The 24778-nt window shown below is 40.7% G+C and overlaps 1 protein-coding gene across 1 annotated transcript in view; it reads right to left on the bottom strand.

The window, feature by feature from the left end:
* Positions 1-11869: 11869 nt before the first annotated feature.
* The window catches only part of Parp11 (poly(ADP-ribose) polymerase family member 11), a 111527-nt gene continuing 98618 nt past the window's right edge, over positions 11870-24778 (bottom strand). Inside the window, exons 8-9 of the mRNA XM_063237706.1 lie at positions 20264-20485; positions 11870-19188 (exon numbers count right to left, since the gene is read on the bottom strand). Coding sequence (XP_063093776.1) covers positions 20265-20485 — 221 coding nt within the window. The 3' untranslated portion in view covers positions 11870-19188; position 20264. The remainder of the gene's footprint in view (positions 19189-20263; positions 20486-24778) is intronic.

Here is a 24778-nt window from a genome sequence, read left to right on the forward strand (position 1 = left end):
GTTCTGTTCTGATTTGCTTTGTTTTGTTTTATTCTCTTTAATATAAAAAATTTTAAAAAAGAGAAATGATCAAATCCTGGTGCAGGTTAGTGCATGGATGAGCAACCAAACTATGCTTTAAAAAATCAGACGCAATACTTTTGGGAAAATGGTCAAGTGGTGAATTTTCCCAGAAAAAGCAGAGAAACAGCCTCTCTGAGATTTGGTGTCCAGATGCTGCTGCAATATAGCAATGTGAAGAAGAGAAGGAGGAAGGAAATGGGTCTGAAGTGAGAATTGAAAGATCTGAAATGAGGATTGAAGCCCACAGGGAAAACAAAGAGAGAGGTCTCAATGAAAAGGAGGTTGTAAGCACTGCTGTCTGCGTGAGACCTGACACACTGCATGGGAGTGGTAACTGGAACCTGTAGACGCACAGTGACTGTTTGTGACCCCGGAGGCCTCCATAGAAAAACTCACAAGTGGAAAGGGGCAGTGGACACAGCGAACTGCAGTGGCAGGTGAGTTATTTGGGTTCAGATTCCCCCCCAGGTGAGGGCAATTGGCCAACAGCCATCTTACAGAGGAGCCAAGTGAGCTTGGAGCTGAGAGCAGCTGCAGGCTGGCTCCATCTAGTGTCAGGGCGAGGCACAAGCCAACTTTAAATCAGCAGGAGGCATGTGGAATGTTACAGGCTAAACAGATCAGATTCCAGTCTTACAGCCAGAAACACGCCTGAATTTCAATGGAATTAAAGGTGCAGGCTTGTTAGATTAACCACTACCCCACCATGAATCTGTGGCTGGCTTGCTTGGGTTAATCAACATGGATCTGGGCTCTATCTACCCACTCTCTCTACCAGTGATAGCAGAGACACATCCTAAAGTGCACATTTTTTCTTCCTTTTTTACTCTGTTTCATGATTGTTTGTTCTTGTTTTTATATGAGTATGAATATTATTTCCACTTGTTGTTGTTGTTGTTCTATTCTGTTCTTGTTTTTATTTCTTCCTACTCTCTTTCCCTCTTGTCTTCTTTAAGACTTTCCAAAGTTTTTGTGATTTCCTTTGCCCACCACCCTTACTTCTAATCTCTTCCTCTTCTTCTGTTTCTCTGTTATTTTCCCCTATCTCCCTTTAAGTTTTCTCTCCTGAGGATAAAATCATCATATTTAGGGTATGTTTATTGTATACATCCTTGTGGTTTGATTTAGATTTTGTTATATAGCCATATATATAGTTCATATGGTTAAAGGTGGCAGATTGATAGTTACAGCGAGTTGTCATTTTCTAGGCTGTGTTTCATGCTATTTTTATTGCTGATTGTACTCTTAGCCAAGATGACAAAATTGTTCTAATCAGTGTTTCCTGGTATGCCAAACTGAGATAGCCTCAGGGCACCAAAGAATCAGAGGCTAGGCCAATTAGTCAGCAACTTTACACCCACAATAAATTGAAAAGGTATGATGTTGCAACAGACTCAAAACCCGAAATCTGCTATACCTGGAAGACATCTCTAAGAAATAGTCATTTCATGAGAGTTCTAAATACTAGAAGAAAAGCTACCTGCCATCAGCAATCTACAAGCATCAACACAGGAACTAAACCAAAAAAAAATATAGAAAATGAGAAGGCACAAACTTGCCAAAGGCAAACCCAAGAGACAGTGAGGTGAAGCAATCTGAAAGTTAGTCACCTGGAATCTCTGAAGTGGTAACAGCAAAAATAATGAAGCAGTTGAATGGGGCTCCAGAAAAATCAAATAAGAAGTAATATCTCAATAACTCCAGGTATAGTGACCATAATGAAAGGCATGCTTGGCGACTCTACAGCAGATACAGATGAAAAAATGGAGGAGCTTAGGAAAATGACGGAAAACATGAACCCCCAACATAGAAAAGAAATGGAATCCATGAAACAGGTTCAAACAGATATTCAGAAGATTAAAAATTCTACTGAAAGCATATGCAGCACAATGAGCCAACGCAAGGGCAGAATATCAGATCTAGGAGGATTGTGGTTAGCAATTATGCAAAGAAAGGTTTCTTAAAAATAGGAAAGAGCCACTAAAAACTAATCCAACTGTTTCTAGATGATGCCAAGAAGAATAACATAAGATTGATCATAGTCAGTGAAAAAGCAGAAGTGAACAAAACAACATAAAAAACCTGTTCACTGACATAATGGCAGAAAATTTTCCAAACATGGGAAAAGAACTTTACATACAGATCCGTGAAGCACATAGAACTTCAGTTAGCCGTGATAAAAAAAAACTCTATATTAAGGCAGATTCTATAAATTCAACACAAGAACAGAATATTAAAAACTGTGAGAGAAAAGAAACAAATCACCTATAAAGAAGAGCCCATCAGAATCACAGCAGACTTCGCAACACAAACTCTTCAGAAAGGAGAGCTTGGAGAGAAGTATTTCAAGCTGTAAAAGAAAACAACTTCCAGCCTGAGGAGGCTGTATACCCTATAAAATGATCTTTCAAAATTCCTGGAGAAATAAGATACTGCTGTGACAAAGAACATCTGAAGAAATTCATGACCATTGAACCAGCACTCCAAAATGTTCTTAAGGACATTTTAGAAAGAGATAACAAGGACTACAGTCCCATGAGCCCCAAAAGAATGAATCTATGGGCTTGGGATTTAGCTCAGCAGCATAAGTGCCTGCCTGGGAAGTGCAAGGTTGTGAGTTTGACCCCTCGTACAAAAAAAAAAAAAAGAATGAATCCATCAGGCAGGACAAATAATTAAACAGAGTTGGAGGGATGACGGAAGAAACCAATCACAGGAATATAACATGACAAGAATAAGTCAATACATGTCAGTTATAACTTTCAATGTAAATGATCTCAATTCACCAATCAAAAGAAACAGGCAGAATGGATCAAGAAACAAGATCCAACAATCTGCTGCATAGAATAAATGCATGTAATTAAAAAAGAATTTCATAGGCTGAAAGTCAAAGGATAAAAACAATACTCCATGAACCAGAAACTTGGAAAAAAAAGTAGGGATAGCTATCTTATTTGCAGACAAAGTAGATTTCAAGCCAAGACTGATAAGAGAAAAAAAACACTACTACATCTTTGTAAAGGGAACAATCTAATACGAAGAGATAATCACAAATATACATGCACCAAACACCAGTGTCCTCAGCTACATAAAACAAATATTAATCGACATGAAAATCAAATAAGCATCAATACAAATGAATGAGGGACCTCAATACTCCACTGTCACAAATAGATCAGTTAGACCAAAAAAATCAACAATGAAATATCAGAAATGAACAAACCTGTGAACAAATTGACTTACTGTATGTCTACAGAGTGTTCTACTCCACAACATCAGCATACACATTCTTCATACTTGTACATGGGACATTCTCCAAAATAGACCACATACTGGCTCATAGAACATGCTTAAGTAAATGCAAAGGAACTGAAATTAACCCATGCATATTACTGGACATAGTGTAGTGATATCAGAAATCAAAGGCAAAACAAACCGCAAAAACTTCATAAACACATGGAAATTAAATAACACTACTGAACAACTAATGGGTCACATATGAAATTAAAGAAGAAATTAGGCAATTTCTATAATTAAATGATAATAATAATAAGATATATTGGGGTATATGGGACACAATGAAAGCAGCCCTACAATGGAAATTGATAGTGTGATTCTGTCCTCCATATCAGAAAGACAGAATGAGTTCAAATAAACAATTGTTGAATTTCAAATTTCTAGAAAAAGAAAAACATGTCTAATGTTCTTCCAAAACTCATAAGAGAGAAGAAATTATAAAGATCAGAGCAGAGAGTAACTCAATTGAGACTACAAAAATTATACAGTGAATCAATAGTTGTTTGTTTGAAAGATTAAATAAAACTGGGAAACCCTCATTCAACCTTATCAAAAATAGGAAAGAAAAGACTCAAATTCATGCAATTAGGGATGAAAGGGGTAAAATCATAACAGATCTGGCAGAAATTCATATGATCTTCAAACCTACTTTGAGAATCTGCATTCTAATAGGATGTGAAAGAGAAGAAATGCACAGATTCCAAGGTCCATACGAATTACCAAAGCTGAATCAAGAAGATATAAAAATTCTAAATAACACAATATCAAGCAGTGAAATTGAGGATGTAATTAAAAACCTACCAACAAATCCTGATGGATTCACTGCTGAATTCTAAAAAAAACTTAGAGATGAACTAATGCCACTAATTCTCAAAGTCTCTAATACAATTGAAAGGGAAGCAATACTCCCAAACTCATTCCTGGAAGCAAGCATTACCCTGATACCAAAACCAGAGCAGGATCCAACCAAGAAAGAAAACTACTGGTCAATCTCCCTAGTGAGGATAGACACAAAAATCCTCAGTAATAAATAGTGTTGGAAAAACTGGCTTTCCACATGCCAAAGATGAAAACTTAGACTGTATTTCTCACCTTGCACTAAATTGAAATCAAATGGATCAAAGATCTAAATACTAAAACAGAAACAATCTTCTGAAAGATATAATAAGCAGAACTCTTACAGAACTCATGTAAGCAAAGCCTTCACGAACAAAATTCTGATTATGCAAGAAATATAAAAAAATCAACAACTGGGATTTTATCCTGTTAAAAAAGCTTTTTAACAGCAAAAGTAATCATCAACATAGTGAAGAGACAACCCACAGTGGAGAATAAAATTTTTGCCAGTTTTTCTTCAGATAAAGAACTAATATGTAGAATACATAAAGAACTAAAAAAGTAGATCCCCCAAATTTAAAGATGCAATCTTAAAATGGGAGTCTGAAATGAATAGACACTTCCCAGATGAAGAAGTAGAAATGGCAAATAAATATATGAAAAATGTTCAACATCACTGTCATCGAAGAGACGAAGATTAAAACTACTGAGATTCTATGTCACTCCAGAAAGAATGGCAATTATAAAAAAATCAAATAATAATAAATGCTGATAGGGCTGTGGGGAAAAGATAACCCTTCTCCATTGTTGGTGGGAGTGTAGGTTGGTGTAATCACTGTGGAAATCAGTGTGGAGATTCCTCAAAAAAGTAAAACTAGAAGTTCCATTTGACCCAGCTATTCCCCTTCTTGGCATCATTCTGAAAGAATTAAAAACGTTATACTACAGTGATATATGCACGTACTTTTTATAGTGGCACAGTTTACAATAGCTAAATCTTGGACACAGCCTACATGTATATCAACTGGTGAATGAATAAAGAACATGTGGGCTTTTAATACTACTACTCTTCTATAAAGAAAGATAATCTTGAGGCATTTTCAGCTAAATGGATGCACCTTGAAACGATGCTCTTAAGTGAAATAAATCAGAGATGTATGTTGAAATACTGCATTGTTTCTCTGGTGCTAGAAACCAAAAGAATAAATAATGATCAAAATATATAGCAGATATTGGAAAGTGAGAAGAAAGTGTTAAAATGGGAAAGGGCACTAATGAGGGAGCAGAGTAAGGGAAGTGAGGGGACAAGAAAAAGAAAGAATAGGGGGAAAATGGAAACAAAACTTACTTTAAAACCTAATGCAAAGGCATGATTCCATATGTATAAAAATGTCCAGAGAAGCCAAATTACAGAGAAGAAAGCAGATATTTTGGTGGTGAGAGTCAGCATTCACCACAAGAAAGCTTGCTTAATCTATTTATGCTGAAAGTTGTAAATTTTTTGCATAAAATCCATATATGTTACCTAGAAAAATTCAAGGAACAAGAATTAGAAGAGAAAAATATTTATTATGTTCCAGTGTTGTGATGCCTCAAAAATGGAACACTAGGTAGGCATAAATGGGTTAGTGGAATTTCAGGATCATAGGAAAGTTATAAAACTGGATATTGATAATGGTTTTTCAACTATACGTTTATCATAAATCATTATGTGGTAGGTACATTTACAGAGAGTGGATTTTAAATTATGTAAATTATACTTCGCAAAAACAAAACCAACTCGGCCAGGTATAGAGTGCTGATTCAGCATTGGAGGTGCGCCCCCTGGAGGAAGGAAACGTGGAGTGACAAGCTCCTTACCAGAGTGGACAGAGGCGTCCTCCTTCCTGAGTACACAGCCAAAGCAAGCCTGTCCTGGCCCTGCCTGCTTCTGCTGCCCATCATCCCAGGGGGCCTCCGAATTCGCCACCAGGATGTCTGGGACTAAACGCTAGGCTTCAAGCCACTTACCTAGTGCCTTTCAGCCTTACTAAATGGAAATATTTTGATACCAGTAATGGCATAAACCCAGCTAAAATAAATTTTATCAACAGTATCAACTCTTATCAAAAGAATGTGAACACTCATGAAACATTTACAGGCAGCTGTGTCCCCATTTCCCCAACATGTGTTCCAGAGGACACTTTCTGTCCTGTCAAGAATACTCCCAGAGATTAGGAAACATCCCTGAGCTTGGCCCTCGCTGTGTATGTGTGTGTGTGCCTGCGTGTGTGTGTGTGTGCTCCAAAAACCTGGGTGGAGGATGCAAAGCAGAGATGTGGTATTTACTGCTTGAGCTTTGCGCTTTTTTGGATGACACATCTGTGAAGGAACGGAGGTTGACGTTACCACTTCCTCTGCCAACTCCATTTGCTCTTTTTGGTTTTGTACTTTTTTTAAGGGAAGAACGTTCTTTGTAGCTGCAGCTGGAAGCCTTCAAAAGAGTTCAAGCCAGCACACTTCCTCCTTTTGCTTTCTCTTTTAGACTGGACCCAGAAGCAGATGAGTTTTTCAGGGGCCTGAAATCCCTTAACTACTTATTTCATGTTCCTTTACTCATTTCCTTTCTAATTTTTGAGACAGGGTCTCACTATGTAGCCCAGACTGACCTTGAGCTGACTATGGAGTCCAGGTTGGGCCTCAAACTTGTAGTGATCCTCCTGCCTCAGCCACCTATATGCTGGGATTACGGGCATGCACCACCATGTCTGGCCATCTTTCCTCATTTCTTGATTCTCATTTATTTCACAACAGATCCTTACCCTGCTGCAATTAAGTGCAAAAGACTGTCCTCCATACCGAGGGGGGTACATACACAGTTGAAAAGGAAGGACTGTGCCCTGGGTCATTTATAATCAATTTAAACCAAGAAGTAGACAGGCTGTGCCCACAAATGACTAAACTAATATCAGATAACAGAGAGACTAACTGAGCTATTGGAGCACTAGGACAAGCCTTGGAGCTAGAACAACCAGGGAAATCTTTACAGAGAAGGTGCCATTTAAGTCAGGACTTAAGAGTGGATGTAATTTTGACTGGCAGAAATAGGTAGAAATTAGGCTGGCAGAAAGGTAGGGAAGACAGGTGGAAAAGAAGATATATGCTGCTGGAAGGGGGTTCTAGAAATGGGAATGCACAAAACCATCATTTTACTAAAATGCAGAATAGGTACTGAGGAACACAATATTATAGATATAAACTGGAGTCTAATTATATAAGACATTGAATTCCAGGTACAATTTTTTCATTCATCTTTAGACAGACCAGGTTAAACCACTCAAAAGGCATTCAAATCATAGATGCCAGACTCTGGCTTTATCCTGAAAAGATCTTTAAGTTACATCTGGACAAATTTTCCCATATGACTATGGCAACACAGATAGCTATCCTGGGTAAACTCGGCCCCATCCAGGCCTGAGATGATAGTATTTATGGTCTCCAGAAGGCTGTGAATGGAAAATAAACTGTCTCTCTGTGCCACCTGTGGCTACGTACAGCTCAGGAGGGGAAGATCTGGCCTCTCCAGAAGGATTCCAGATATAGTTTGCTCAAAAGCTACTCTCTTCACAAGCTTAGGAAGAGAGATGTGGCCTTGTCCCTTCAGGTGGGCTCTGTCTGGTATTTCGTAGGATGAGGAGATGGTCTCCACTGTCCATGCAATGACAGGAAATCACTGAGCATGCACCATGCTGCTTCAGGGCCTTTTTGATCACTGTCTGCTCCTCGGCATACACAAAATAGTGATGCCCCAGGCAGGCAGACAAGACAGAAGTCTGACAAATCTGCAAAGCTTTTATCAGCTTTCCCTTCTAACTGTCATTCCCCAGACTACTTGAGCTGCTGAAGGCTACAGATACAAAGCACCTGCTTGGGCCAGAAGTCCTTCAATAGAAGTAAAAAGGAAAGGAGAGACCGAGGGTTTGCATCTCGGAAAAAGTCGCAGAGATCTGGAGTTGAAGGTCCTGCATCCAAGGAGGCTGGCAGTGTCATTAAAAACACAACACACACTTGTTCAGGCAGTTATTTCTCCACAAATGCAAAGGCAGCTGCTGGAACCATCCTGCAGTGGGAAATGGGCGCAGGTGCTGCCTAAGACACTTGGAAACTTCAGCTGAACTGGTGCACGGAGGCTGGGGAGAGAAAACAGGCCACCACGTTCTGAAGACATCTACCACGGCACTTAGAAGCAGACGATCAGACTTAGTGCCATCTGGCAAATTTGATTAACAATGGCTCTGTTGGGCTCCTTCTGAGGGCATCCACTTGGCAAGTTTTAACTTGGATCTTGTCTTTCCCCACTGGCTGAACTACATGACCACCTGTTTCATTTTCTCTAAAACTTCACTTACTAGAATCAATGGATTTTACCTCCTGGGCTCAAAGTGTGTTAAGGAGCTGATAAAATGAAGTGGGTCAAGAAATTTTAAATTCTTTGAAGCTCAAAAAATATTAAAGCTGGCTGCTGTGTGGATGTCAATGGTCCAGCTACGTGGAAGGCTGAGGCAGGAAAAGCACTTGAGGCTGAAGCTAAAAGCTGGCTCGAGGAGCAGAGTGAGGCCTCATCTCAAACAAACAAAACAAAGGCCAAACATAATCTTAGAAAAATCGAAACATATACAGAATCTCTGTCAGTGAAATTGTAACATAACCTCCCCCAAGTTTATTTTATCAGAGCAAACATATTTCTAAAAGATAAAAAGGGAGAGAAAGTATTGGAACTAGAAGTAGAGAGACTACAGTATCTTTAACACGTGTCTAAATTGTAAAACCATGGATTCAAATGAAAAATACCTACTATCTAAGTCTACTTGTCAAATTGTATTAAAACCCTGGAAGAGTGTAGTCAAATCATTGTTATTCTTAACTTGGTCCAGGGACACCTTGCTCATTTCCGTTCCTCCAATGGTTCACATAACATCAATGACTTCATTATGCACATGAACAAGAGATACCCTTTCCTCCTTTTTCTCACCCCCATGCATCCTACTACAGCCCTGTTGACTCAGTCTTCTATGTGGACACTGAAACATCCTCTGCTTCCCCTCCTGACATTTACTGATTTAGTCTGAGACCCCATAGTCACAGCACCATGGTGAGTCATGTTTATGTATTCAAGATGTGCATCATTTTCCAGGGTCCCTTTTAGGCTCGAGGACACTGAGCTAAGAGACAGTCCCTAGTGTCATGGAGCTTATGTTTAGTGGGAAAAGCATTTAATAATAATGCAACTAAATGAATCCATATCGTGGTATTTTAGGAAAAGTGAACAGAGTGATATAAGACTGAGGACCAGGGATCTGCATACAAGTGTGGCTACAGATGAGCACACAGAAGCTGAGGCCTGAAGGAGGAGAGGCATCCAGCATGCTGGGAAGAGGGAAGAGTCGGTGCCAGTGTCAGAGAGGCACAATGAAGAATGAGCCTGCAGTGTCATGAGGGAGAGATGGAAATACAAGGCAAAGTTGTGCAGACCAAATAATGAAAGCCTGTTGGTTTGCAGAAAGTGTTGGAACCTTTCATGAGTGCAGTGGTACTCAATGACACATTTTAAAAGATCACGCTGACTATTTTATGATCATAAGGAAAGGAAAGTAAAGAGCTTAGTACGGAAGCCACTGCAATAGTGTAAATAAGAGATCCCAGTGCTTTGGTGAGGACGATGGAAGAGGTGGAGAGAAATGGATAGATTTAGGGTGCTTTATGGACATGGACCAGGCTTGATGGATTGATGTGGAGGCTTGAAGAAAAAAAGGATGTCCACGGGGAGTAGCTTGCACAAGTAATTGGATGAATAGTAGTAATATTTACTATGCTGAGTGTGAAAAGTCTGAGACTATCAAATGAAGGTTGAAAAGACTTTTAGATATAGCTGAATATGGGCCAGGGAGACGTCTGAACTGTAGATATAAAATTGAGAGACATCATTCTGATTCTGTTTAAAGTAATGAGGACAGGTGTTTTACCTGCCATAAAAGTGGAGGATGTAACCAGAGAAGGAAAGGGCAGAAAAAGAGCTAAAGAGGAGGCCCAGGGCTGGCTGGCTTTTATACTCTACCAGTGAGTGTAAAATGAGGCCTGGCCAGTGATGGAGGCCAGTGACATTGCCAGCCCTGACCATGGCTACCCTTGCCTAAAACACTTTAATGTTCCTATTGGCCTGCTGCCCTCCAAGAAATGCTAACCCCTTAGTAGAGTTTATAAGCTCCTCGATGATGTAGCCCTAAACTAACTTTCCAAGTTCAAATGCCTACTTTATCATAGTACTTTAAAATTGTGTTGATTGTCTGAGCTCATATCTGCTTCTGGTGTTAGAGGTAACTTAAGAGAAAGGTTGTGTCATTATGTGTTTGGCACATAGTGGGTGCTTGTTGGGAAAGAGAGGGAGGAACAGATTCTTTTAGTGAGATCCTGCTGTCAAAGAAGAGTTCACGGCAGTTAGTATCTGTCATCTTCCCTGGCATTTTTGGAGACTGCAGAATCTGGGAAGAAATTAAACAGCCCCATCTAGAGGTAGAAGGATACCAGAAGGGACCTATTCTGAAGGGTGTGTGTGTGTGTGTGTGTCCATGCGCGTGCATGCACGTGTATGTTTCCCCCAGAAATATAACTATATGTATAGTTAAATAATATATATTATACTATATAGTTATATAACATATATTATACTATATATAACTATATAAATAGTTATATAATATAAATATAACAGGCAAAGCTATGAGTAACCCAAACCAAAGTAATCATTTTAAGAAGCCAACAGATAATGACAATATCTAGAATTCAGTTCACAATAAAAAGTGTTTCCCAAATGGTTTATGGGAAAATCAAAAGAAAAAGCCACTGAGTCACCTGATGTCTAAACTTGTATGGCATAAACTTCTATACCCCCCTTACAATCAGGCCCCAACTTTTTCACTTCATTCAATTACAGCTTGTGAACTCACTAGGAAGCTCTCGCTTTCACAGTACTGCATGTCAGTGATGAACAGACACTTCTGTGCTGGGGGACATCAGCCGCTCCCATCCCTGCCCTTTCAGGAGAAACAGCACCAAAGAGAAAAGGGAAAGGCTGTGGCTGAGTGTGTGCACAAACACTGCACTAATGGTGATGGATGTTTTGAGAAGCCGACTCCTCAACCGTCTGAACTTCGCAAGGCCCAAGTGTGGCACAGCTGCACCAACAGCTCTGCTGACTGACTATGAGCTGGCAGCCAGAATTGCTGTGTGCTATTGTCTGAGTGGTTTTCTTTTGCAATTCAACAAAGAATGGAGAAAATGATGGGATGTGGGCTGCAATTTAAGCACAGTACTTGTGTCTATGTGAAATATCACTGCAGAAGATATTTTTATGTTCCTGCTTTTATTTTAGGCTCATTGTTTTAGGAATCACATTGAGGTTAGCCATGGAGCACCTATTCCACTTTTGTACTGACAAAAGACCAACCTGTGTTGCATTCCATGGGACCCACATAGAAAGGACAGAGGAACACGACTGAAAAGACTGAATGCCATCCTAGCTGCATGGCCTCAGGCAAGCACTGCATTTTATAAATAGCGAAATGGGGAGTTTTTGCTGTATTCCTCTCAGAGAACCGATGTGAAGGACAAACAAAATAATGCACACGAAAGCATCTTCTATTTTAAGCAGCATTTTATTCAGGTAAATTTACAAGCAATGAAATTTGCAGAGCTCAAGTGTACAATTCACCGAATTGTGGCAAATGCGTATACTTGTATCATTCACACCCCAATCAAGACCCCGAATATCCCACCACCCAGAAAGTGACCCAGGGCCTCTTCCCCTGGCATGGTGATGCACACCTGTAGCACCACAGCCCTGCTTCAGGTACAACACATCTTTGGCTTTTCTCACCATAGCTGATTTTCTACCTGTTTTAGAAGTTCAAATTCACAGCCTAACATAGTTCACATTCTTAGGTATTTGCTTTCTTTCATTCAGCTTGTGTGTATACTTCTCAGTAGTCTGTAACTTTTTGTTGAATACATTCCATTATTTTTCCAACTTCCATCTTATAGACGTCTTTGATGGGTTTTGACAAATATGTAAACCTTATTATTACAATGATAAGCAAGGTGTGCATTCCCATCCCCACACATAAAATTCCCACTGATCTGTTCTCCCAGCTATGACTCTGGGCACCACTTCATCACGACAGTGTTGCCATCCTAGAATTTACTATAAACAGAATCATACACTATAGTCTTTTGTATCTCCTTTTATTGTACTTAACAGCTCTGCACTCATCCAGGTTTCACGAGCAGTGTTTCAGTGAAAGAACATACCATCCGTTCATCCACTAAGTGTTGGCACACAGGCCAGCAGACTGAGGAGACAAGACCAGCCCTGGTTGTGGGTGGCAGCACCAATAGGCTGTGCCTAGATTGCATGAAAAGGGGAGAAAGAAAGTAGTCAGCCTGCAAGCACGAAGCCCAGTTCCGGATGAGCATGTAAGTCTTTCGCTGTTGCCATCAACTGGGAACATCGGATCCAAGACGACCAGTGACTCTCCCGGGAGCTTCCAGTCCAGGCCCTGAGTCCCTCTTGTTCAGTTCTCTTGTTCTGAGGCTTCCAGCTTCTTGGATGGAGCACCAGTAAACCCTGTGACTCTCAGGATGAGACAGCACTGGGGACCATCCAGAGTAGCCTCTGATTCTATAATTATTTCTCCCTTAAATATCTGATATACTCCAGAATTAAAGCCATTTGGGTATGAAGTTTCTGGACAAGTTTTAATTACAGATTAAAAAATTTAGATGTAGAACTTTTCAGTTTATTTAGTTTTAAACGTGCTTTCTTAGTTTGCATTTTTTAAGAAATTTCTCATTTCACTTAAGTTATCAAATGCACTGGAAGAAATTGTTCTTAAGGGTTTTTTTCAAAAATGGCGGCTTGCTAGGGGATTGGGCGGAGAGTCTCTCCGGAGAAATCATATTAGATACCAGAATATGACAACATGGAGAGGGCCAGATGAATGGATAACGATTCTTATTAACCAAGACAGCGCAGCTGGAGGATTTAAAGTCATGCTGAGACTGCGAAGGCTGATAACAGGAGGCTGCAAATCCTGCGCCTTTAATGCGGCAAACTGACCTGTGGACCCAACAGGAAAAGCTGTGTTGGCTTTTGGTGACTGCTGGAAATTGAGACCTGGGACCCTGCAAAGCAGCCAGGACTGCTCCGCTGCACCAGAGGAGATTGTGAAAGCTCTGGAGCTCAGAAGCCGAACATTGTGCAGTTTTCTGACCATTCCACGCTGTGCCGGGAACACAGTGAAGGCAAGCGCTGTAGTGTGCAGTAGACTCAAGAGGAAGACCTGCACCGAGGGACTGGGTCTCGCGGTCGCTGCGCTTGGCCAGAGAACATCTTGGAATTGGGCAGAGCCTGCCACCACGGCAACATCAATAACACAGAGAGTCTGGTGGAAGACATCTTAGAGTTGGGCAAAACCTGCAGCTAGGTGACATCACTGAGTCGCCCCTGGTATAGAGAGGTCTGGTGGAGGACATCTTAAAGTTGGGCAGAGCCTGGCACCATGTTGGCTTCAGCATCATACAGAGAACTAGTGGAAGACATCTTGGAATTGGGCAGACCACTGTCCTGGTGCTCCCGGCACAGAGAGGTCTGGAAGAGAACAGCTGGGATTGGGGCAAAGCCATGGTGACATTAGTCAGCTGCTTCTGGCACAGAGAGAACTGGCAGGATCTGCTGGGGCTGAACCAAGCCTCTGCTTGGGGCCCAATAAGCAGATACAAAATAGTTGCAACTCTGTAACACCCAGAAAGTACAGGCTAATTTATGATTGACTGGCACAGAGGCTGGAGGCTAGCCTGCACCATCCCTGCATCCCTGTCTACCCCAGATAACAGAAAATTGGGGAAGACAGCAAAAACTCAAATCAGCATGCTTCTGAAAGGCCATAAGCAATATGGAGAGGGCCAGAGACCCCCAGGACACTCCAGTCTGAAAGAAACCAGAAACATGACAAGAGATAAAAATTAAAAAAAAAATCTCCAGCTGCCCAACATGAGAAAATAAGCCCAGGAGAAGTAAACACCAAAGGGAACAAGCACAGTAACCATCCAATACTGGACACAGCATCAGCCGAAATTAAAAAATACCTCCATGACCTCATAGATGAATTTAAAGCTGTACTCCTGATCCAAGTGAGGCAAGATATAAAGAGATTAATTAAAGAAATAACAAGCCCCGCCCAAGAGAACACAGATGGAAGAACTGAGGAAATCAGAAAAGAAAGAGAAACTTCTGAAGAATTTAAACATAACTTAGAATACATGAAACATCCAAAGAGATTACCAGAAAACTAAAAACTCCATTGAACACTGGCAAAATGCCCTGACAGAAACTAAAGACAGCCTTCTGAAACTTGAGGAGAGATTTGTGGCATATGATCATGAAAGAAAAAGCCTCTTAAAAATAACAAGGAACCAGAAAGAAACAATTCAAAGGCTAGAAGATGACAAAAGGATACATAACTTAAGAATAAAGAATGTGAGTGAGGAAGCAGAAGCATCCAAAAATGAAATACAAAGAATATTCACAGATATATTAAAGCAAAATTTCCCATGTGTAGCAAAAAGAAATGAGATCCAGATAAAAGAGGCATACAGAACACCAGCTACCTGCAACCAAAACAGATCTACGCCTAGACATATAATAATCAAGATTCCAGAAATCCACCAAAAGAATAGAATATTAAAAGCAGCCAGAGAAAAGAAGCAGATCACCTACAATGGGAAAATTATCAAAATAACAACAGACTTATCAACACAAACTCTTAAGTCAAGAAGGGAATGGGGAGAAATATTCCAAGGCTTGAAAGAAAATAATATGCAAACAAGACTCACATACCCGTCAAAACTCTCTCTCAAAATTAATGGAGAAATAAGATGCTTCCAAGACAAGGAGGAACTGTGGGAGTTCGTGGCCACCAATCCAACCCTACAGAGAGTGCTGAAGGACATTCCAGAGAAAGAGGAAGGGATACCAGGATTCCAGCAACAGTGGCAGAGAGGCCTCAATGAATGGGGCAGACAGTGGAATGAGGGAATAAGGTGGACAAATTATAGCAGAAAAGTGGAGTAGCAGACATGAGGCAGAGACGGTAGTATAGACAACTCTGAAACACTATAAAAAACAGCAGAGGTCATTGTTAATAGTGTATCAGGATTTAAAAGACACAGTAGTCTTATCGCCATATTTAGTTTGAATTTAATTTGTTCTGGTCTGTCCATTCATGTCAGATTTGAGGGCACAGACATCTGACCCCAAAATAGCAGGTTATACCATGGTAACTATCCTTACTTTCCTATTAACTTAAACTGAAATCCTGTATTACTTACATTGTTTTACTATGACTGATCTTAATTGAATCTGATTCATAAGACCACAGGTTTGCCTTGGCTGATTTTATTTGAATTTGGTATGCTTGTTAGTATCAACCCTAAAAGTAGAGGCAACTACTCTGAAGATGACAAAGATGTAAAGGATATCCAGACTGGTATTAATTATTAACAGCTCTCAAATCCTACAATGCTTTCAAAGTTGTGTTTTTATAAAAATAGGTAATACTATGTTTAACTATATTAAGCCAATGATGTGGACAAATCTATTGAAAATAACAAGAGAAAACATAGTAACTACGGAAGATCACCTATATTGTGGTCTTATATGTCTTATCCATTGCATGTTTTTCTAGGAATTTGTTTTGCTGTCTTGTTACAACTTGGTTTTCCCTATAATACAGAGAGGATATATATGTAGAAATTCACACATGAGATTTTCTTAAAAAATTATTTACAGGAACAGATTATATAATGCAAGATGTAATAAACAGATACTCTGAAGAAGAGACACTAAGAAACCCAATGCTAATTTTGTAGCATTATGATATAAATTCTAGCAATACTATTATTCACTGATCAGAATGATATTAGTCTAGTCTCTTAAGTTCAATTTCAGTATATGTAAAGATGGGGACGGCTACCACGAAGAGAATGAGAGATGCGATAGTAGGTATTATTGTCTTCCCCAATATTAGATCTTGAAGACCTAAAAAGCCTTCATCATCTTGTAATGATTTGATTATTTCTTTTTTTTTTTTTTTTTTGGTCTTTTTCGTTTTTATCGGTACCAGGGATCGAACTCACGACTGCCTGCTTGCAAGACAGGCGCTTATGCTGCTGAGCTAAATCCCCAGCCCCCTATTTGATTAGTCCTATAATATGCAATATCTATATAATGTAGGTGAAGATGGGGACAACTATTTGTAAGAAACTAGAGGCAGTTAGATAGACAGTCAAGATCTCCAGTGGACTTGCTTTGAAATCTGTATTTCTTTAAATTGTTTTTTAAACTGTTTTGTTCTGTTTTGATATGTTTAATCTTACCCTCTTTGAGATGTAAAACAAGTGTGTAGGACTGATAACCATATTACGGAGTTTTTGTTCGATTATTGAGCAGAACTGTTTGCAGTGTCACTTTTTGAATGTCATTTTAAATACTTTAATTTTGTAACCTGAACAGCTATTTCTAAGATGACAATATGTAACGTATCAACCAGTGATTTCTTACCATTTATTTTTCTGTAATTTTGTATTATTTCTACCCTTTTTTATCTCCATGTATTTTTTTGTTTCCTTTTCTTTAAATAAAAAATTTTTTTAAAAAAAGGAATTGTTCTTAAGATAACTTGGCTGTTCTTTTTTATTTTATTGAAAAAGATACAACAGAATTTCATAACAGAATAATAGGAAAATAACAATAGTTAATATATTACATTTTGTCATCTTAAGTAGTTAGAGTATAAGACATGGGCATAAAATTTCTCCAATCGATATTAGCTTAGCACAAACCTTCCTTTTCAAATGAACTAAGAGACAGTAATAGTATAGATACCTTGTATTTTTCTGCTTTTTTCTTTCCCTTCCCTCCTTTCTGGTTCCTTTTTCTTTTTCAACAATATCTACTATACATTTTTCCATTTCACAATATCTACTATACATATTAGATCTTATTTACTTTTTCAATTTCTTGCACCAGGGAGACAACACGATGTTTACACACGAGTCTAATTTACTTCACTTATGAATATGGTCTCTAGTTGCATCTGTTTATCTATAAAAGCCTCACGTTTAAGCTTCCTTATGGCTGAGTAGTACTCCATTGTATAAAATACCACATCTATCTTTTTTATCCATTCCTAGGTTGATGGCATTTGGGTTGTTTCCAAGATTTAGCTATTACAAATTATGCTGCTATAAACAGTGGTGCACATATATTGCTGTGGTTAGATGTTTTTAATTCTTCTGGGAAGATACCCCGGAAAATAGCTGGATCAAATGAGACCTCTAATCCTAGCTTTTTGAAGTATCTCCATTCTGGTTTCCACAGTGGTTTCACCACGCTGCACTCACACCAGCAGTGGAGAAGGTTCCTTTTCCTCTATAGCCCTGCTGGCATTTGTTATCAGTTGATTTCTTGATATAGTCATTTTTCCTGGAGTGAGGTGGAATCTCAGTGTTGTTTTCATTTGCATCTCCCAAATGACCAGTGATGTTGAATATTTTTCTTGCATTTACATGCCATTTGTGTTTCTTCATCTGAGAAGTGTGTATTTCTCTGAAGCCCATTTTTCGGTTGTCTTTGAATTTGTGGGGGGAGCCTCTGAATTTTTTCAATTCTTCATATGTTCTAGATATAGATCCTTTGTCTGAGGGACAGTTGGCTAAAATTTTTCCCCACTCTGTGGATTGTCTTTGCACTCTATTGGAGATTTCTTTTGCTATGCAAAAGATTTTCAATAAGATCCCAGTTGTTGATTCTTTGAAACATTTCCCATGAAGTTCAAGTTTTGTTCATAAACTTTCTGCCTACACGTATGTCTTCAAGATTTCTACCTACTTTCTTTTCCAATAGATTCAGTGTTTCTGTTTTAATATTTAGATCTTTGACCCATTTTGACTTTAATGCATGATGATAGACATGGGTCTAGTTTTAGTTTTTGCCATTTATTAATGAGGCTGTCTTTCTTCCACTGAGCATGTTTGGCCCCTTTGTCAAAGATAAAGCAGCTGAGTGTGTTTGTAGCTGTCTTCATCTTCTAATTTGTTCCACTGATCCTCAGGTCTGTTTTTTGCTGGGACCCTGCTGATTTTTATCACAGTAGCTTTGTAGTATAATTTCATGTCAAGGATTGGGACGCCTCTTGTCTTGCCTTTGCTATTCTAGGTTTATTCTGTTTCCAGGTGAATTTTAGGAATGTTTTCTGTAAGGCATGTTAATTGTATTTTGATTGGGATTGCATTAAATCTGTGTAACAGTTTTGGGAGTATGACCATTTTCACAATATTGGTTCTTCCTGTCCATGAGCAAGGAATATCTTCCCATTTTCTGATTTTCATCTTTTTTTCAGAGTACCATATTTTTCAAAGTACAGGTCTTTTATGTCATTTGTTGGATTTACTCCTAGGTTTTTCAGTTTGGGGAAGCTATTGTGAAGAATGTTGTTTCCCTAATTTCTCTCTCAGTGAGTTTGTTGTTTGTATACAGGAACGCTTTTGATTTTTGACTCTGTATCCAGCTATGCTACTGAATTTGGTTAGTAAACTTAGAAATCTTTTTCTGGGGTTTTTGGGGTCTTCTATGTAGAGTATCATGTCATCTGCGAATTCCTGGTTATTCTTTTAATGTCTGTGAAATCTGTAGTGATGCCCCTTCTTCATTTTAGATATTGGTAATTTGTGTCTTCTTTCCTTTCACCATTTCAGGTTATCAATTTTATCAATTTCTTTAGAGACTCTGCTGTTAGTTTCATTGAATTTTCTTTATTGATCTTCTGTATTACTGATTTATACTTGTATCCTTATTATTTTCTTTCTTCTGTTATTTAGGGTTTAATTTTTCTCTTCTTTCTGCAATTTGTAAAGTGAAGAATAAGATTGTGAGAATTTTTTGTTTTCACATATGAGCATTCCATGAAATACCTTTCCCTAAACACTACTTTAATAATGTCTCATGAATTTTAACACATACATTTTCATTTCCTATTAGTTCAAAGTATTTTCTAATTTCCTTTGACAATTTCCTTTGACCTGAGTTATTTAGGAATGTGTTAACTGCCAACAATTTAGGGATATTTTCTCCCAGCCAGTTTATTATTTCTGTTGTCCAAAGAACATTCTCTGTAAAGTTTAGTTATTTAAAGTTTACTACAACTAATTTTATGGCTCAGCATATGGTCCATCTTGGTGAATGCTTTATGCACACTTAAAGAAAATGTGTATTCTAGTTTTGTTGGCTGGAATGTTTTAGAAATATTAATTATGTCATGTGAATTGATAATCTTCCATAGCCTTTTGATTATTTTCCACTTGATACATTGTTATCAATTGTATAATTGTACATTTTCCTATTTCTCCTCTCAGTTCTATCAGATATTGCCTTATATGTTTTTATTGTTAGTTGGTCAGTGTGCGTTTAGGATTGTTTATTCTCTTCATAAATTCACCCCTTTACCACTATGAAATGCCCCTCTTTATCTTGGATAATGTTCTGGTTTTGAAGTATATATTGTCTATTTTTACACTCACTCCAGCTTCCTTTTAATTAGTGTTTGTACAGGATATCTTTTTTAATCTTTATACTTTTAACCTATCTGTGTCTTATATATAAAAAGTGGTTTTCTTGTATATGGCATACAGTTGGGGCTGACTTGTTTATTCATTTTTAAAATCTATGTATCTTAATTGAGTAGTTTAGGCATGTACATTGTATTTAATTCTTCTGAGTTTAAGTTTACTTGCTCTAGTTTCTGTCTCTGTTGGGAGCCACCACATTGCCGAGCCGCCGCATATAGCGATCATGCGGCCTGTGGTAAAGAGCAAAGCCTGAGTTAGATTACCCCTCCCATCGAGCACGTTAGTTTCCTGCTTACCGCATAAACAACCCGCTCAATAATATGTTAGCCAATCAGCTTGCCTTGCTTACTTTAATATGATTGGACACTGTATCCGTATATATACTGGTGCCACCCCTGGGGGGAAGTAGAAGCCCGGAAGGAGCCGCGGAGAGCGGACCGGTAGAGGCTTCGGAGCGAAGCCCGGAAGGAGCCGCGGAGAGCAGACCGGTAGAGGCTTCGGAGCGAAGCACGGAAGGAGCCGCGGGGAGCGGACCAGAGGAGGCTTCGGCTGGGAGCGATCCCAGGGCAGGCTGTACGGAGAGAAAATAAAAGAAAAGGTTGTCCACTGCCAGACTTTGTCGTGTGTCCTTCCTGCCGGCCGGGAGCGACATCGACATTTGGTGACCCGCACGGGGACTGATCAACCCCGAGACACGGCGGTGGTGTGCAACGCTCCAGCGTGGTGCTGCCGGACAGGTGAGTTGGGGATAAGCCTGGGCTCTGGGTGGCGCGCACCTACAGGGCTTTTAGACTCCCCTCAGGCTCACGCGTAGGTGACGGGTTCTTTAAGTCACACGCGGTGAGTAACAGCCCTTAGAGGTTGAGGATGGGTAATTTACCGAGCGCGGAGGCGCGGCCCTTGGTAAAGGCCCTTAGAAAGCTTTTAAAAGCTAGAGACCTCAGGGTAGGTCAAAAAACACTGAAACTATTCATAGCAGAGGTAGATAGGGTGGCTCCCTGGTTTTTACCCACAGGGCATTTAAACCTGCCGTCATGGGAGAAGTTAGGCGGGGACCTCGCCTCGGCGGAATTGGGAGGCGATATTTCGCCGGCTATTCGCCCCCTGTGGGAAATGATACATGCGTGCCTTGACTCCTATGCCGAGTTGCGCCGCAAATTGTGTGCGTGCGCCGCTCGAAAAAAGCAGAGAGAGGAAAAAGGACCCCCGAGAGCCCTCTGGCGGGGAGGAGATAGAGAGCCATCCGCTCCGCCCTGGAGCTCTTCTCCAGAAGCGGCTCCCTGCCGAGAGGCCGCTACAGGGAACCCTCCCTTCTCTCAGCCGGCACAGGAAGTGACGCCCCGTTCCACTCTGTCGCGATCGCCGTCCTACGTTGCGCCGCGGGGCGGACGGTATTTTCATGGGCGGCTACTCTGCCGAGCAGGCTGAGAAAAACGCCGGTCGAGGAAACAGGGGCTGGGGATTTAGCTCAGCGGCATAAGCGCCTGCCTTGTAAGCAGGCAATCGCGAGTTCGATCCCTGGTACCGATAAAAAAAAAAAAAAAAAAAAAAAAAAAAAAAAAAAAACGAAAAAGACCAAAAATAAAAAAAATAAAAAATAAAAAACAAAAAGGGGGAGTAAGCCAAGGCCTGCCTCCAAAGGCGTGGTTATCTATGGCATGACAATGGATGGGCCCGGATCCGGTGGTTAGCTGGAACCGAGGCGCAGTTTGTGTTTTTCTGCAGGAATCGGGACGAAAACCACTGTGGGTCCCAGAGAGGTTGACGCGACAAGTCCCTCGACTAAAGATCAGGCCTGTTCCACCAGAGGCCAACCGCAGACCCAACAACAAGATGAGCCCTAAAAAAACTGCAGGACAATCCCTTTTTGGGGAGCCTGGAATGGCTTGCTCCCCTATGTTTTACCATTCTTAGGTCCCCTGTGCTCCTTGCTTCTGTTCTTACTTGTAGGACCATTCTTGCTCCGATGGGTCACATCATTTATTAATGGGCGCCTTGCGGCGGCCCGGCGTCAAGTACGCCTGGTTGCCCATGCAGCCCTGGCAGCAGCCCGTGATGGGCACAATGACCCCCAGGCCTACGCATGGCTCGCTCTGGCCTACGACCGGGTCTAGGTGTGGCGGGTCTTCCGCATTCCTTCCCTAATGACACCACACAGCAGGGTAGGTGAGTCAATGACGGGTAAGAGCGTGCCTCCCCAGCACGACTCGACCTAAGCCAGGCCCTACCCCATGGCGCACGAAAGCCGCTGGATTACTAGAATCTGACCAGATCTAGATGCCTCTCCGAGGGGATCACACGGAGGGGCATGAGTGCATGCCTATGTGCATCCAGGTTCCGTCCAGTTCACTCCTGGCCCTGGAAAAAGGACGAGGGTCTCAAGGCCTTGGCGGACCCGGGGGCGGCCGACCAGGGTCCAAGCCAAGGGCCTACGGTGGGCCTCAACACAGGGCATAAGCCTCTGCACTCGATCCAGGGCGGGCTGCGATGCATACATTCATTCAAAGTAAATAAAATAGGGGGAGATGTTGGGAGCCGCGGCCGACACCGGTCGCCTTACTTGGCGGACGTAGGGCCTGTGGGTGGGAGCGGAGCCTGAGCTAGATTGCCCCTCCCATCGAGTGAGCCAAGTTGTCGCCTGCTTCCTGCCCCCTGATTGCCCTGGCGACGTAAGCAGCCCGCGCAATAGAATAGTCTGCCTAGCAACAACTGATGTTAGCCAATCAGCCCGCATCGCGCGCTTTGAACTGATTGGCCACTGTTACCCTATAAAAGTAAATGCCTCTCCCGCCACGAGAGAGAAGCACAGAGAGGAAGCACAGAGAGAGATAGAGAAAGTCCACCGGCGAGAAAGGGCTGGTGGCAGAGAGGAGGCCTCGCGGGGCCCACGCGGAGACAAATAAAGGCAAGGTTGCACACCGCCAGACTTTGTCGTGTGTCTTTCCTGCCGGCCGGGAGCGACCCCGACATGTCTCAGCTGTTCTTGTTCCATTTTAGATTATTTCTATCATTATTGTGAGTTAATAACTTTTGTAGTTAAATTTTTTTCCAAAATTGGATTACTTTTCTTGTTTTTAAAGAGTTGTTCCAGTGTGTCTTAGCTTTCCTCATTGCAGAGACAAAATAACCAACATCCAAAGTTAAAGGGGAAAAGGTTTATTTAGCTCACAGTTTGTAGAGGTTTCAGTTCATAGTTGGCTGGCTCTGCAGTACGGAGGAGCATCGTAGAGGAGAAACAGTTTGTAATAGTCAGCAAAGCAGCAGCAGCTGGCCTGTCTTCTTTGTGTCCCTTTAAACCCACATAGGCTACCGCCCTTTGTGTGGTGCCACCTTGATTCAGGGAGGGCCTTCCCATTCTCCACACCCAGAACTGTGCCAAACCAATCAGTGGGCTAATTTAGTAATCACACATCCTTAGCCCCAGCATCACACATCCTAGATCCAGCCACCTTTGAAAAGTCCCACCTATGACCACACGAGGCTTTGAAGGGACATTTATACTCAAGCCATAGAACAGTGTTTAAAATATTCATCTTTAATTTTTCACGATCTACCTCACTTCTTTATTTGTAGTATATGAACCATCATACTTCCACTTAGCCCATCTTTCCTTTTTTATTATTGTCATACATTTTACAGCTACATATTTGTAAATTTCATGATGTACTTTTATTTTTGTTTTGAGCAGTAAATAGCCTATATAAAAGTTTTAAAAGAGTCTATGTTTTATAATTACCTACATATTTTCCATCTTCAGCATTCTACTTCCTGTTATGGATCCAAATTTTCAATTGTTACTGCTTTTTTTTTTTTTTTTTTTTTTTTTTTTTGCTTAAAGGACTTCATTTAAGATTTCTTAAATGTTGAGGAGTTGCCATCATCTGGACAAAATGACTTATTTTGATTTTCTTCTGTCTTTAAAATTTGGGTAAAAGCAACATGAGATCTACTGTCTTATTTAAGTCTGAGTGTACAGTATACTGTCGTGAGTGACAGGCACAATGTTGGGTAACACACAGCTGAAATATCAGCCCATTGAACAGCAACTCCTTTCTACCTCCCCTCAGCCTTCAGAACCACCGTTCTACTCTCTGCTTCTAGGTGTTTGACCATTTTGTACCTCATATGTGTGTTACCATGTAGTATTTTTAAAATGAATTACAGTTCTTTCTTTTTTTAATAGTAATAGGTATCACAGTATATTTTATCTTTACAATAGTTGTTCTTTCAATCATGTATATCAAAATAAAATGAAATACAGAACATTATAGAACTTATCAAAACAGAATATTGAATAGAGCAGCACCATTAATCAGAACAGAGCAAAACAGTAATAAAAATATTTGCCTTCAAAGAGATGGTAGAAGGAAATCCCCCTTATTTGCTATGGTCAACCTCCCAGGAGATGCTCAGATTTCTGGTTCCCATTTGCTAATGGAGGGACAGGAGAAGTGGGGTAAGGAACTGGGATGCTTGACTATAAGCTGTGCACCAGTAGGTTCACTATTGCTTAGCAGGGAGGCAGGCTGGTTGCTTGGTTTCCCAGCATCCTAAGTTCCAACATGGCGTAGATCTCAGAAGACACTGGTGGTTCCCCCTTTGGAAGGGCCGTAGTCTGCCACACTGCAGCCACTTACCAAGGAGGGGAGCTGCTTACTTGGTTTCCCAGGGCCCTAAGTTCCAACATGGCGTGGATCTCAGGAACCGCTGGTGGTTTTCCCCCTGGAAGTGCCACAGTGTGGCAACACCGCCACCACTTACGAGGGAGGCGAGCTGCTTGCTTGGTTTCCCAGCCTACAGTTCATTTCACTTCAAGCTTCCATCATGTTGTCACATATGACAAGATTTCCTCCTTTTTAAGGGT

This window comes from Cavia porcellus, unplaced genomic scaffold, assembly GCF_034190915.1.
Source record: "Cavia porcellus strain 051 isolate PalLab524CR breed Dunkin Hartley unplaced genomic scaffold, mCavPor4.1 scaffold_27, whole genome shotgun sequence".
In the NCBI taxonomy this organism is placed as follows: domain Eukaryota; kingdom Metazoa; phylum Chordata; class Mammalia; order Rodentia; family Caviidae; genus Cavia; species Cavia porcellus.